This window comes from Excalfactoria chinensis, chromosome 2 (genome assembly GCF_039878825.1).
Source record: "Excalfactoria chinensis isolate bCotChi1 chromosome 2, bCotChi1.hap2, whole genome shotgun sequence".
Classification (NCBI taxonomy): Eukaryota; Metazoa; Chordata; class Aves; order Galliformes; family Phasianidae; genus Excalfactoria; species Excalfactoria chinensis.
This window is the reverse complement of record NC_092826.1, coordinates 127,624,087-127,640,085: the sequence shown is the minus strand read 5'-3', so window position 1 is coordinate 127,640,085 and position 15,999 is coordinate 127,624,087. Positions and strand designations below refer to the sequence as shown.

General features: G+C 40.4%; 1 protein-coding gene across 1 annotated transcript; it reads right to left on the bottom strand.

Moving 5' to 3' along the window:
* Nucleotides 1-968: 968 nt before the first annotated feature.
* MTPAP (mitochondrial poly(A) polymerase) lies at nucleotides 969-15,999 on the bottom strand. The gene is made up of 9 exons (XM_072328798.1): nucleotides 15,799-15,999; nucleotides 13,400-13,572; nucleotides 12,647-12,880; nucleotides 12,185-12,409; nucleotides 7,898-8,109; nucleotides 6,281-6,507; nucleotides 5,014-5,106; nucleotides 4,854-4,927; nucleotides 969-3,108 (listed from the first exon to the last, which is right to left on the bottom strand). Exons 1-9 carry the CDS (start codon nucleotides 15,926-15,928, stop codon nucleotides 2,770-2,772), a joined length of 1,707 nt encoding a protein of 568 aa, XP_072184899.1. The 5' UTR covers nucleotides 15,929-15,999; the 3' UTR covers nucleotides 969-2,769.

The window sequence follows — 15,999 nt, the reverse complement described above, 5'->3', positions numbered from 1 at the left end:
AATGTGTCAGGTAACTATCTTCATCAAGTATCAGATATGTGTTTCCCTTAGACCTTCTCTCGATGCTGATTAAAAAATGGTTTTTGGCTGTCTGACACCACAGTGGCCACTGACAACTTGAGCTGAGCCTTGGGTTCTTCTCCTATTTTCTCCCTACAGCTGTGAGCTGTAGCTCTTTAATCTCCCTGTGAAGCCTGACCTTGCATCCAGAGATCACAGGTTATTTTTTTGCCCATGTTCCAATAGGATCTCCCTGCTCAGCAAAGTTGATATTTTCTTCTACTTGCTTGACACAATGAGATTTGTTTGCTCCTGTGTTTTTAAAAGGTGGTTCTGAAGAAGAGAGCAGCTCTCACAGAGCTCCCGAACTGTCTAAAGCAGATTTAAAGCCAGGGGTCGCTGCTAACTAGCTCTCTGAGAAGCTTAAAGTTGGCTTTCTTAAGATCCAGGGTGGTAACGCTGCTGACCTCTTTTGAACTCCGCTATTTAATGATCACTGTGGCCAAGACAGCCACCTACCATCGCACCTCCCACAAGACTTGCCTTAAGCTCAAAAGGCAGTTCTAGGAGGGCACCTTTCCTATCTGGCTAAGCACTTGTGACAAGAAGTTACCTTCAGCGTGCATTAGGAATTTTGCAGACTTGCTTGTTGCAGTACTGAAATATTCCCAGTTTGTATCTGTGAAGTTTAAATCTCCCCAAAGGATGAGAGTTACTGATCCAGACATCTCTTAATTGCTTGTGAAATACCTCATCTCTGTCACCATGGATGGGTGACTGATAGCAGAAACCCACAACAAAATCTGTTTGCTACCCTTCCCCTTAATTCTTGCTAGAGACTGTCTACCACATCATCTCTATGTGGGGATCCCTGTTACCCCTTCTACACAACTCAAGTACTCAAGTGTCACCCTAATCTTCAAAAGGCTTCCAAGTCTACTGCATAGGAAACAGAAGAAAACATATCTAGGTTCCATAAAGTTTATATGCTATGAAAAGGTTTGTATTAGCACCAATAATAAGTTACAGTAAATTTCATCCAGTCTCCAAACAAGTTCATACACTAGCACAGAGATTTAAGCTAAGTCTGAACTTCAAGGCTCAAGGAAGTTGATACAAGAATTAATTCCCGTGACTGAGATAATAAATCCTTAAGTCATTCTTTGATAAAACATTTATAAGTGTGAAATGGACACATACGAATATTATTTTAAAATTCAAATAAATTAATATAGCACTGATCTGTCCCTCAATTTCTGCTTAGACTGTTAACTGCTGAACAATACTTCTCCCTGCCCAGCAGTGTTTTCACAAATACTCTCAAATTACACACTACTGCCCATATGATCTCTAATAAACATACCTCAGGGTAAAGAGACACACTTTTCAAATGATAACAGCAGTTCTGGCAAACAAAAAGCAAGCCCACAACAAAGCATATAGCAGCACAGCATTAAAGAATCCAAAAATACTGAAAATGAAACAGTTATCATAGACACGAATATTGCATCTGTATGACAATCTCTGATTTGCGGTAATTCTTGTACAGCACTTCTTTAAGAGTCAAAACAACAGTCTGTGTAATCGTTCTTACCATGCTTGCCATTTAGTTTTAATGCATCAGTGGCACAAACTGGGAAGGCAGAATAATCACAAATCTACCTTAAAATCTGTAATTTGTCTGCCCTCTTTCCACTTCTCTTTCTGTCTTCATTCCTTCCAGCCCTCTCAATACTCCTCCAAAAACACTCTTGTGGTAATAAGCACAGCCAACTCAATGCTTTCTTCAAGACAATGAGAAAAGTTGACTCTTGCTGGCCTACCTGATCTGAAACATGGACAGTCAGCAACCCCCTGAATATCTGAAAAGAAAGACAAGACTGTGAACTCAAGCATTGGTATTGGATTCCTTGTGGAATCTCACAAAGGACAAAGAGAGAAACAGAGAGGAAGGTTTTGGTGCTGTCCAGTGGGCTGCAACTTTCAGGATTATTGGTAAGGCCAGAAGGGCACCAAAAGTTCCCTGCTGCAACCTGAAATACAAGCTGAAGACAAAATGAGAAACTTTAACAAAGTATGAGTGGGAGCAAGCCCTGTGCGTATAACAACAAATAAAGATTTGGTTGAAGAAGTTTGAGAATAGGTGGTAAACACGAGAGCACACCCACACTTCCAACACAAAACAGGCGCTCTATCCTTGGAGAGCAATAACCTATGAAAACATAAACCCTGTTATCTAATTCCATCCTCTTTATTTTTGTCTTAGCTCTATCCCCACGAACAATTACAAAAATAGATACATGCTCTTCAGTTTTACTGGATTCCTGCATGTGACTGCAGTGGAAGCAATGGTACAAACATTTGTCTTCTTTTAAGATGCGCTTTCACTGGAAGGTGGCTGCTTCTTGAGCTTTTACTTAACCAAAAAGAATGAACTGAAACAATTCCCAGTGGCTTTTTCCTGTTCTCTTTTCATCCGCTTTGTTTTCTTTTTTGAAGAGTGCCCAATCAAAGTCTACTTCCAAAATGTATCTGTAAAATTTGCATTTTAATGCTCTTCATTCGCAAAACAGATGGAAAAACGAAGAGTAAAGGAGGAGATAATGTACAGAAAGAATGCAGACCTCTACAAAAGCATCACAATGACAACCAGAGGTCACCCGACTCTCCAATTCACCACAATAGAAATATTAAAAGCAATATTCTCCAGACCGTGTCACATTCAATTCCTAAAACAGAATAGCAGCTACTGTGTTTCTGTGCTGAAAGTCACTTCCCCACTGCTTTCTGGAGGCTGTTTGTATCACTTAACTTTAAAGAGTCCAAGAGGCTTTTGATTGTTTCACTTCCTATTCCCTTTGTCCTATTCTTCACCGTGTTTGGATTACTTTTTCCAAATGGTATCAGTACGGCTGCCAGTCCCCAGGGCTCCTTATTGTCCATTTGCTGAGTTTTATCTTCCTTCTGTAAAATCCAGGCACTTTCTCTGGCCACAGCTACAAATTTCTCCAGCTGTGGCTGATTAACATTCTTGCTGATATTAAGGTCTTGTTCAAAGGGATTCCAGATATAAAGAGGAGACGACTCAGGTTTATTTACTTCCTTTCCCTGCAGATAGCGTAAAGAAAAATACTAAGTTGCACATATGCATTATATGCTGAGCAAGTAACAAATCACTTGAGTGATTACATTAAGAGTTTTTCTGACCCAGAAGACCACTTTCTGAGGAAAAAAAAGGAACTATTAATCAAGTTAATTTTCCTGTCAATCTGAGCGTATGACTCCTGTTCTCTAAATCCTTAGTAGTTGCTTTCCTTGCCACAGTGAACTTAGATTTCCTTCAAGGTAATAACATACTACAACAACAACTCACCCTGTCTTTTTGGCCACTCTCCCACTTGCTTTTCCACAAACCTCAAACTTCACTCACTGCAGTCTACTCCTACCCCCATCTGTGTATGGGCAGCATGAGTATCAAATTAATGTGCACAGCCTAGTCTGACAAACGACTTCATGAGCTTAACCTGTTGAAATCATTTCTCCCACAGCACTCACTAAGAGCTGGTATAGCAAAGCAAGATTACTGCCTTGACTGAAATTGTCCCCAGTTCAGTTTGTCATTTAATACAGAGCTATTTAGACCATGGTCCACTTTTGTGCACTTAGTATAGTAGAATACAAGTTGTTGTCAACTATGTAGTTGCTATTTATACATGCTTCCATCACATTACTTATCAGCACTCCTCACGTGACTTTCTCTGCATTACTACATTGCTCTGTACCACCTTTACAAGCCTTCCACTGCATACCCTAGCAGGAACCTAGCAGCTAATGCTAGTCCAGAAGTGTTCACATGCATGCTGCGCACCCTTGCTCCAGGGGTAGGACAGCCAGTTAAACAGAAGAACATCTGCAACACAGGCATTTCCCCTATCCAATTCAGGATCTGCACAAGGAGGCTCTTTTGTTTTGTTTTGTCTTTAACTCATCTTTTAAGGCGTAGTGGCAAACAATAGTTACCCAGCTTCATTAATTTGTTTCTAGATCAATCAGAAAAACAAACAAAAAACTTTTATGCCGGAAATTTGGAGCACTCAAGTAGGAAATGAAACACAAACAAGACTGACTACACAGCAACACTGCACTGAAACCCCTTACTCTGCAAGAAGCCCAGCAGAAACAGGTACTAGTAGTTATTGCATTTACGTATACTTGACTATTATACTTTCATAAACATATACACACAAATCTCCAAGGAGCATGACTTAATTAATGTAAAGAAAACAATATTACAGCGCAGATCTCTTGGTAAGCACACAATCACATTATCTGTCATGCTCACTGAGCTGTAACTATGCTTACTGAAGACTGACGGTAACCACAGTAAGAAACAGAAGTGTGAAAAGCAAGTTTCAAAACTCAGTTTAAATTTTTATGTGGACACTGTTTGGATTCGTACTTGCAACCTTAAATGCAAAGTTTTTCAGCATGCTGGGTTTGTCACCGACTTTTGCTATGACAGACATTGTGACACTGCAAAAGTTCCTGCCTTTGAAAACAGTCACTTTTTATACAGGGTGGTCACAAAAGAATCATAAAGACTTTGCATTATAGTTTCTGCTTTCCAACATATACAACTACTGACACAGCACCGTTAAGAATGCTACAGTTGATGATCAGGGCTTGAGAAGAAAACTCTTCCTTCAAACAGAGGACTCAGTTTCTGGAAACAACCAATTTGAATGCACTTTGCAAGATACTTGAAAATGAAAGTAGTTGTTTAACACAGGCAGCTTCTCAAACTGTAGACAATAGAAATTTAATGGATAATGCTGAGAGTAAAATTCATTTACCTTTCGAAGATTTAAGGAATTCTTTCTGAAGTCAAAGTTTCCAAAGTACTGAAAGAAGTCACACAGCAACTCGTCTAAGGGGGAGAAAACCAACCAGCAATAAGGAAATGCTTATTTTCAACATGCTCAGAGAAAGCAAAGTTAATGAAGATTTACCTACCGAGAGTTTCCGTATTTTTTGTAGGCTTAATCTTGCTTAAATCACTAACAAATGAGCAATCATAGCCTCCAATTACGTGTTTGTCTTTTTCACCTGAAACAGAAGTTAAAAGCATATTTTGAAGAGATAAAAAATAAAATGGCATTGTACATAATAGAATCCAGATATAAGACATGATAGAATTCAATGAGTGATGTCGTATTAAGTAAAGCAAGTTACAAATTCATAAGCAAACTTCAAGGTTAAGATTCAACTTAAATGGTTAAAGATTTACAAGGAGAAATGAATCTTTGGGCAAACTAAGGGAAAGAAGCATGAGGAAATGGTGTGTTTTCAAAAAACTACAGGAATAAGGTGTGTGACATCTGTATCTCTGAAGTCGTAGCAACAAACACAGTATCTCTGCATGCAGAGCTTTATAATACAGTACAATGTTCTGAGGTTAATAACTACACAAAGGCATGAACAATTACACTCAAGCATCCAGCCTCCTTTTCAGAAAAGCTATTAGGAATGTCTTGTAAAAATCTCATAAATGGCTGTTCTATTATTCTGTGCATACAAGTGCTTGATTTATTTGGAGAGCCTGTTAGTAACTGCTAATGGAAACATTTCAAATGATTTTAAAGCAACAGAAAGCAGATCATCTTCCCAAAGCTGTGGAAAAAAGTGAGGAATCAAGAATTTGGGACTTCATTCGCCATGCTTTGTTCAATTAGCTGAAGATAACACGCCCTGAAACGGAGATACTGAAACAGTCAGAACAACTTGCTTGTTAAGGTAACAAATTATTTGCAATTGCCCTGAATAGTCTCAAGGACATTAACAAATAAATGGGAAGAAAATATAGGCACATTTGGAGTGTATAAAACAATACATACATCGATCAGCACAAAATCCTTAAAAACTGCAGAGACATTTAAAATCTTACAAGTCTGCAGCAAAATAAAGTAAACAACAAAAAGAAACAGCGCAGGAGCACTGGGCAAATAAATGATTTGAAGTTGCCCAAGGCACAGAACAGAACTCTGAACAAGCCTCTGAGCAGAATTAAACACTGTACTGAAAGCTGATTTGTTTGCATTTTAGGATAAAGTATTTTTACAAAAAGTGCATGTGAAACTTATGCATTCCCTAAAACATACGGCAGACAATGCATATTGCTACTGGAGAGCACAGGGAAATGCCTTGGGTTTATTCCTAACCTTGCAAAGTTAAAATAATTGTATGAAAGACACTGAGGCATTTTTCAAACAGCTGCTCTTACCTGCCAGCTCTTTAAGTTGGTCTAGTGTTGGAATGATAGGTGGCGATCTCTTTTGCAGGAAAAACATGATCATCATGGTTAAAGAAAAGTTTGTAATCCAGGTACCAGGCACGCTGTTTGTAAGCCCATGAACACGGGCCCAGCATCGTAAACTGAACACCAGAGCTCTTACACGGGGATCAAGACAGCCGTAGATATACAGGAGTTCTGAGCATTTTATAGCAATGCTGGGGAAGAAAAAGCATAAGATGTAAATAATAACGCAGTTATTATTGTTATGCCAGGGTTGGCTGCTCAGCACTAGATTATCAGTTACAAGGGTATTCATATAAAAACAAAGAAACAAGCAAACAAAAATCCACACAACTTTTATTCATGAAATAAAACAGATGAAAGTGTCTGAAATTGTCCAGGATAACATATCTGATAACCTTTTATTTCCAGTCTTGCACCAAATTCCTCTAAAAATTCACCAAGGCATTTGGGGTCAGCTGCTGCAACAAAACCTTCTAATAGCTGCACTTCTGAAGTCTCAACTGCAAAGTTCTTGTGTCCATAAGGATGTGTTATTTCTCCAGGTAACAATACTCTCACTGTCGCAACAAAGCAACCTTTGCAGAGAATTACAAATAAAATCTGCATGGAAACCTGTGCTGACTCTCACCATGGCTAAGCATATAAAAATAGGTTTAAATGTTATGACAGTACTGAGCAAATATCACAGAACTCCTGTATGTTCTGAAACAGAACACAGGGTAATTCAGAAAATACAGTCTATGATCTGACTGCATCTGATGTGTGCGAATCACAAAATGTGTAATAGGTGAGTCAAAAAGAACTTTGGAAGGGAACCACTGAATCACCATTCCCCAACAAATAAAAATAATTATATAGTTGCTTTTAATTATATGCACATATGTTAGTGCTACAGATGGATACTGGATCCAGGTGGTTATTTCTTAATAAAGTAAGTGACAGCAAAACAAATCAAATGCGCGACTGTCAACCACTGGTCACCTAAAAACATGGGAGCAAGCTGAGAAAGGGAAAATACGCAGAGAATAATTTGTGAGAAGCCTGCTCCCTCTATTGGGTGCTGTTATGAATGGTACAAATGACAGTGAAACTTCAGGCTGCTTTCTAATGCAGAAAGTTAACACAGCATTCCAGATATTTTGCCAGTAAAAAGGATGCAGATGCCAAAATAACTAGAAATCCAATGACTGCAGATCAGCAATTACAATAATTGTAATTGTAATTATCATGATAATTACAATTATCATGATGCAGCTGCTTAGTTTGGAAAGCAATCCAAACAAGGCTTTGCATATACACATACACAAAGAGACGACTTGGTGTCTGCTTTCAGTTCCTGACAAGCCAACCTTATTGGGTAGGGTGTTTTTCAGGTCTTCAGTTTCTGCAAGCAATTATTTACTATATTGGAGAAACAGATATTAAGTACACTGGGAAACTAAGTTCTAATAGGCAAAAATATCCCTTTCAGACCCAACATTTGTATTTAATATAAACACAGAACTGAATAGATTGAACAGTTCTCATGACTAGTTTCCAGAACTTAGTATTCATCCTAAAGTAATTAAAACCAGGCCTTACCTGTTGCTCACTGACAGATCACACTGGAATCCTGTCGGTTGGTGGGAAAACTTCACCAGGGGGCAGCGAGCGTTGAGTATCTTCTGTACGCTTGAATACCCAGGACCAAAATTGTCAAGACAATCACCAATTATAGAAAGAATCTTCTGAGTTGCTAATCTTTCTGATGGTAATCTTTTCATCTGATACTCCATTTCAAAGGGACCTTTTTTCTAAGAAAAGATTTTAAGAAGCAAACTGTTAGTTCTGGAACTGAGGAGAAATTTAAGAATAATTTAAGAATACTTCTGCAAGACTACGAGAAATTGCAAAGTGGTTTGTACAGTGAATTTTCCAGAGCAGCCAGCAGAACTTGTAGAAAGCTAAACCATACTGCTTTTTCTTGTACTATTCTTTTCTCAGTTATTCAATTTTTCCCACATTAATAGTGAGTTACTTACTGTGAAGTTAGTTGTTCTGATGAGGGTATAATGCTACTACATTACCTAGAACAGCTCGTTCTGGAATTCACAACACAGCACATACATAGACTGAGAATGGAAGGTATTACTGAAGAAGGCATTAGAAAGTAAGAAGGACAAAACAGTCAAACCATTGTCAATTTCAAACCATCAATAATTCCATTTCATAACCTCAAAGCACAACGTACTGTTAGTACAGGTATAAAGGAAAATACTTTTTATTTAAAAAATTAAAAATAATCAGCATGCAGGTTGCTTATTGCTTCAAAATGAAGGTAAGTTTCCTTAAGATTTCAACTAATCGCACCAGAGCAGCTGCCTTCTGCCATCAGACACAAATTTCCCTGTAGACCTTTGGATTGTCACATGTACAGTTTACATCCCAGTAAAACAACCTAGAAAATTTGTTCCCTTTATACTCTCCCAGTTTTTAAGCCTCAGCTAATTTTGCTTGCTGATCTGATACTTGACAGTGACTTATCCTCCCCTCTGAAACGTATGATGAATGTAACATGAATGCACACAATACAAAGAGAATTACAGTGACCTAATTAGTCCTCCAGGTGACAAATAAAGGCGATCACTTCTGTTGTCACCACGCCATTGCAAAGAACACCTTGCAGAGAAGCAGAACACTTCAAAAGTCACAGACCTCACAACCCTTCCCACACATTCATTTCAGGAACTGAAATCTGCGTCTCCATGATAATAACAATGGTAAGTTTTCCTTGCTGCCAACAGTTCTCATGCTAGAGTATGTGTGGGCATACCAGGAGAGTGCTCTCCAACCCCATTGGGCTGTGCAGCTGCACGCTATGGCAGCACTGGCTCAAAGCAAAAGGAGCCCACAACTAGGAACTCTGAAGGAGGTAACAGGAAAAAAAAGGCAGGGACTTGGCTGATACATAGGCATGCTGGTGTTTGTACCTCTACATGGCAGAAAAATATCACCATGTGCCTTCCTGGGCAGCTCAATATCTTAAAAGGTGGATGGACTTTTTTCATGATGAAACAGACGCTCTCAGTCAGTTGAACTTACAGATGGAGTTTTGGTTCCTCTTGTGGGAGAATGAAGTACTGACACCACCTACTCCATCCCTGTGATTCTCCATTACTTCTTACCACGTAGCTCAAAACAGGTCTGGACTAACTACTAGTTTGGGGGTAAATTCATTACCCTCAGGAGCTTAAATGTTACGCTCCACACCTCCTGCTACTCTAAAATTACCACAGAACTCTGCTTTAAGCCATTCACTGATCTCCCAAACCGCCAGCAAGTTGAAAACAAACACTGCACTGCTAATCTGCTCTTGGCAAAGGAACTATTTACCAAACTACTGATGATGTGGACTGAAATATCTCCAGAAAGGCCAAACACTAGGAGAACAACATTGAATTAGTCTTCCTCATCATCTGAGGCTTTGCATCATCTTAGAACATGTAAAGAAATGCTAATAAAAAATAAAAAAAAGAGGGAAGTTCTATGGTCTACAAAATCTCTCATTAGAATGACCTCATTCATTACGTCAATTAAAAGAAAATCTCCTTCTCCTACACCTTGATTTCAAAACTACTTTACAAGTCGATCTCAAGCACAGGGATGTTAAAGTGAGAATTTCCGTTCCGCTGATCTTACAAAATAGGACTGCAGTGACATGAATCATTCAACTTAGGCTGAATTTATTAATCATTCTTTAACATCCCTTGATATCCAGGCATGTCACCTCTTCGTTATTAAGAAATGGGCGGCTGTGATTACATTCACCTCCACACTTGATTTGCAGAAGTTTCTCAAAACTACAAATAAAAAGTTGATCTCTCTGGATAAAAGACATTAACAGGCAAACGCTCTTTTCCATGGCATTCATACAGGACTTCTGCAGAATGGTGACTGATTTCATGTCCTCTTTTCCAGCTTTCACGCATTAAGTAACACATTTTAGGTACAGACATTTTTCTCAGAACTGGGATTAATGCCTTGCTGAAGTGCACATGCTCAGAGAAATCATATGCTTGCCAATCCAAGGCAGTTGCTAATACCAGTCTGACTGAACAACTGACATATGCATATAAAAAGGATTAAAACAAGTGTTTTAATGGGAAAGATGTTTTCACACCTAACATTAACCATGACCCACTGCCTTTTTTCCTTAGGTCTGGTGTGTGATTCTGAAATCGTCTTCTACTGCAGGACTGCCTTCAGAGTATGTGTTTTCCTTAGAAAGTATGACATGGAAGAAGGATTCTATTGCTGCAGAGCATCAGTACCAAACAACAGCTAGTTACAATACGTGCTTTGAAAAGAGGCATTTCATACTTCAAAGTTTTTTTCCCCAAAACTCAAGAGGCAACTAAATGTAAAGGGTTATTGGATTATAACCCTCCCAACAAACTCTCAGTGATCCTGTCCATCAGCTGACATATCTTGCATTGCATTTGATCACCACAATCAAAATGAAAGCTAAGAATGTTTGAAGGCATATTTCTTTAAAAGTGAAATACAGGGCAAAACAGAAGTAGCACAGAAAAGCTGAGCAAATCTCAATCTTCAAAAGCTTTAGGCCACTGTCATTTTCTAAGAGGAAAACAAAACTAGTTTTCCCCAAGCTATTACTATATAAACAAAGAGAACAGATTTCAAAATGCCAGAATCACTTTATTACCAATTCAGAATCCATTAAGAATCCCAGATTCTTCACAAGATACTTTCGATCCAAATCCCCCTTCCTCCTGTCCCAATTCTCACCTCCTTCTTTCATACTTCCTTCTCCAATTTAAAAGGACAATTACACTATCCATAGTCAAAAAACAGCAGAAGAGACAAGACCCTTTCAAAAATGCCTTGCCTGATCATTTCCCACTCTTTATGCCCGCGTACAACCTACTATAAATAACCCTTATAATTTAAAGCTGCCCAAATCCCAACATGAAGTATTTGACACTTGGAAACACAGTACAAATTTCTACATCCTTGTATGGGTGAAGACACAGCTAAGATAAAATTTAATATGTGTGCTGATAAAGGCAACACTGTTCCCAGAGTATTGCTTATTGGCAGTCCTGTGTAACCACCCAACTTCTCAAGACACACATGGAAATTCTGCACTTTGGTCAGCAAATTCAAGTGAACATATTTCAGTTTCAAGCCTTCACACTTGCTTAGTAAGCATCACTTGTCTTGGTGCTTTACTGCAGCGTTATCAGTGAGATAATCAAATAATTACAAAGTACATTATGGAAAGTGTGACAACAACTAAACAACTAAAAATATCTGCATTATTAATTGGCTCAGTTCCTGTTTCACTCCTAGCTCCTAGTCCCAAGCACATCTCAGGTTCCTTCCAATAGTAAGCCAAACCAATTCCCTTCTCAATGAAACCACACAATGTTAACACGATAAATTGTCTCTGGACAGACACTGCAAACATGAATAGTGCTAACTAGAATTATCCACCAATATTATCCCAGCAGGTCTCAATACTTCCATACACACGTACAGAAATGTTTTGTAGCATTATTACAGTAATTTTTTAATCTGAGGAAAAACAATCTGACAGCACTCTCAAAATGCACATGCACACAGATGCATATGATTATTATGTATCAGGATAGAGAGGACCCTAAAAATCACAGATAAGCATGGGTGAACCCAGCAGCTCCAGAAAAGAAAAATACAGCAGGACTGGAAGGTCTGGTATTGCTGAATCAGCCTTGGAGGATGAGGGTTTTCTTCAGCCTGACAGTACACACACAGTCTGCACAACCAGCAAATTGTTTTCTTTCTATTACAGAGAATGAAGACCGGAGCCACACAGCATCACCTTACCATTTTTGTAGCATGCTTCTGTATATCACGGAAGTCCAGAAACATGTCCACATCACATCCCAGTTTGCCAAAGGTGTTCACTGAAGAGCCAAATGGCTTTACAGTGCTGTCTGGAAAATACGCGCGTGCAAAATCCCGAACCAGAGAACAGGCCAAGTATCGGAGCTTGATGTTTTCTTCTGTAAGTTGATACTCATTCAGCAGAATGTACATTTGACTGCTTATCTATTTAAGAAAATAAACATTGCAAAAACATAACGACCATCTTCTGCCCATCAATATACATTTTCATCCACTTACTACCACCGCAACTAGAAAATTTTAATTTAGTCTCAAACAGGTTTACTTTCTGTAGAAGAAAAAATGACTGATACTTGCACCAAAACAAATAGACATAATTAATTAATAATTGCAAATGTTACATGGACAAGGTTCGTTTCATTAGAGAGAACTTATACTTACACTGTCTGCGCAACAGAGCTTTGGAATAAGCTCGTTCACTGGAATGTGAGACTGAGGAGAGATGTTTACTGGCCTTTCTTCAGCAGCTTGACTCCCGGGGTTTTTCAGTGTGAAAGTAAAGAGTCTGGATTTATATGGGACGACATGATGCTCAGCAGCCTTTGGAATTCCAGTAACAGCCTGTAGTGAGGCTACACTGCTCTTCTCAGAAAATTCTATTAAAGCATGAATACCCTGAAATATTACAAATGGAAACAGTGTTAGATAAATGCATACAAGCACTGAACTGATTGCACTCACGTTATTCAGATGCCTGAGAATACTATGGCACCTTAGTAAGTGTCCCAAAGCTAAATGACAGCTTCTGTACATTAATACTTTTAAGACAGCTTTATTCAAAAGGTCAAAAATATTTTGTCTATGTTATTCTTGGCAGTAAGCACTAAACATCTACTTTCAAAAAGAAGCATAGCAAAGGGTTAGCTCTATTTTTCAGACAGTTAACAGTGTGACATTAAAATTTCAAAGATTTGGCATGAAACAGGTTGTGAGAGTCACTTAAAAACAGGCATCGCTCAGGTAACTTAAATACACAGATTTGTTGTGCAACATCTTGTAAACAATAATAAAGACAAAAATTAGTTGAACATATTGGGTATAATACGCATAACTTGGATGTATGAAGCCTTGACCAAATGACGGCGTTTCTTTTCATCTAAGCCTAGATTTCTGTTTGTCTTGTCAGCTACTTACGCGATTTTCAAAGAAGAAGTAATTGTCAATTTTTCCATGGCTGGATAAATACTGCAGTAATTTTTTTTCATTAAGTTTTGATGGGCACTTAATTAAAACACTCCGATCCGCCTGCTCCAATCGTTCTGTCTGAACCTCAGTGAATGTCTTCTTCCTGGTATTGACTTCAGCATCTGCAAGAAGAAACAAGCATTGAGTTTTCCTTCTACACAAAGACTTAAAGCTGACTTTTGTCCTATCCTTTGGGATTGAACAACTAAACAAAGGTTTGCTCTTGCACTCTGGAAGGATCACAGCAAAACAGAAAACCCCAGAGAAAATGAAATACATTCAGAAGCGTGTTTCTCTCACAAATATTTACATTTTCTAAGAACAAAGTATAGAAAATGTAGGATGGAAACAACGTTGATTTTCCTTGATGCCACAGGACATTTGATGATATGAGGAAACTCTTCTCTGATTTGCTACTCACCATTAAAAACTCAGCACGAGTCTAGCAACAAGGTACCCAGAAATGGCACCAGACAGAGCTACACTACTGACAAGCTGCCCTGGAAAGATGTGGTGGCCTATTTGCCACCACAAAAACAGCACTTTCACCCTTGGAACAATTTAACACTTGCTTATTTTTACAACTCATCATCTTCCTTTACAGCAAACTCCCACACAACATTTTCTTTTCATACTACACTTTCAGCGACTCACTTCAAACAACTTGCAGATCAGTCACACCTTGCCACACACTACCAGCAATCTATGCTGCTGCTGACAGCTAACAAAATCAACATGGAAATAAGACATGCTGGAATATCCAGAAGCAGAGAAAATTTTCTTGTTAACTGCATGCAGACAAAGGGGCCACATCCCAAACCTGAATTATAACCACAACCCTGCACAACTCAAACGAATGAAATGACCACATCATGTTTGATGTCGAAGACTCCTTGTTCACACTACCATTCTTAATTCAAATTGGAAAGACAGAGAGCACACAGTTATTTCCCTATGGCTACCATTTGCTACAAAGATTCAATAGGGAGCACTCCTTCTGACTTTGTGGATTCAAGAAACTTTTAGTCTAACCAAACTTGTTAGCATTTATATGTATACTTATAGAAAAAACACACGTCTGTTTCTCTCTGCCTTTCACACAAGTTTGTAAACACGAAGTAGCTGTTTCCATAGCTCAGTTGTATGTAGCACCCCCTCATCAAAAGACTGAAGAAGGACAAGTGGCCAAGTATCAAACAGTAGACAGTCCTCATTGCTTCCTATCTTGTATTAAAGACAACAATCAAGTGGGTTCTTAAGGAGAACAAGCACTGTCACTCAGTTTACCTCCAGCCAGTATCTACGTGTAATACTTTCTCCAGGAGCAAAGAAGTACTGTGAAGTGACTGAGATGCAGAAAGTCCCAAAGACCAGAGGTACTACCAAGAGATGAATGCAGATCTTCTCACTCCCATAGCTCCATGTATTAGCTCTGGCTGGTTACATGCCTCTTGTTTAATATGAGCCTGATTAATTCAGCAGATGTGCTCTGGCATCTCTTCTTGGTTCTAAGCACAGCACGATCGCAGATGAATGCATTGTTCTAAATGCCTGAGCAGCAGTCCTCATTGCTTTCTTTCTTCCCCTGAACAATGTTTCAGGTTTGTGCCACCGTCTTGCAGTCACCAAACAGATGCAGCCTGCACTGCTGCTGGCCTACAGCGGTGCTCAATGCACCCTAACGCTGCCCTCCGTGTGCTGATGCTGACATACCTGTTCACATAGCATGGAGCAAGACAGGTGAGACAAATGACCCCTAACGCATACACCAAAACATGAGGACTAATTGAAATCTGGATGTACCCAACTTGCTACGTGCTTCTTAACCCAAGGACACAAACAACTGTGGTTTTTCTATGTGACTGTCATTCTACAGCCTGACCTTCCCAGCTCGCTCCGCTAGCTCCCACAGAACGCCTCTCATGCAGCATACACGTGGCCGCCTAATGCCTTTCCAGCTCTGAAGCAAGCGCAGAGGCCGCAGGCTCGCTGCAGGGACCGACCTGCACGGCACAGCACACCGCTCAGCCCTCACCGCTCCCTGCCTCGTACTGAAGGCACAGCCGAACTCCTGGCTTGCCGAGGGGGACAGACAACTCTCCTTAACTCACCTCTGGCCTCCGCGCACGCAGTACGCCCAGGCCCTGCCGGCGGGCTCGGCTCTCCCTGCCACACTCTGGACCGGGAGGGCGCACGCCGAACCTACCGCCCTCAGGCGGCCCCAGCCGGCACGCCGCGACCCGCGGCCGCCCCGCGGCCTCTCCCGGAGCGCCACCACCCCTCCCCCCGCCCCCAAGTGAAGAAACGACGGCCCAAGGCGAGCGGGGAGCGCGGCCCGCACCCCTCACCTGCCTCCTCGGCGCCGCCCGCCCGCTGCAGCGCGGGCCCCGAGGAGCCGAGGCGGGCAGGCGCAGGGCCGGGGGGCAGCAGGCGGCCCCGCAGCAGGCACAGAGCCCGCCCTCCCGCGCGCTGCGCCATCGCCCGGCCGGGCCGCGCCGCCTGCCGGCATCACGCATGCGCACAGAGCCCGGCCTACGGCGGCCGGCGGA

Coding starts and splice junctions, on each gene's coding strand:
- MTPAP (XM_072328798.1), bottom strand. CDS start 15,928: ATGGCGCAGCGCGCGGGAGGGCGGGCTCTGTGCCTGCTGCGGGGCCGC. Junction 6,508..7,897: donor GATCTGTCAGTGAGCAACAG/GTAAGGCCTGGT, acceptor TTTCTTCCCCAG/CATTGCTATAAAATGCTCAG. Junction 3,109..4,853: donor ATTCCTTAAATCTTCGAAAG/GTAAATGAATTT, acceptor CGCTATCTGCAG/GGAAAGGAAGTAAATAAACC.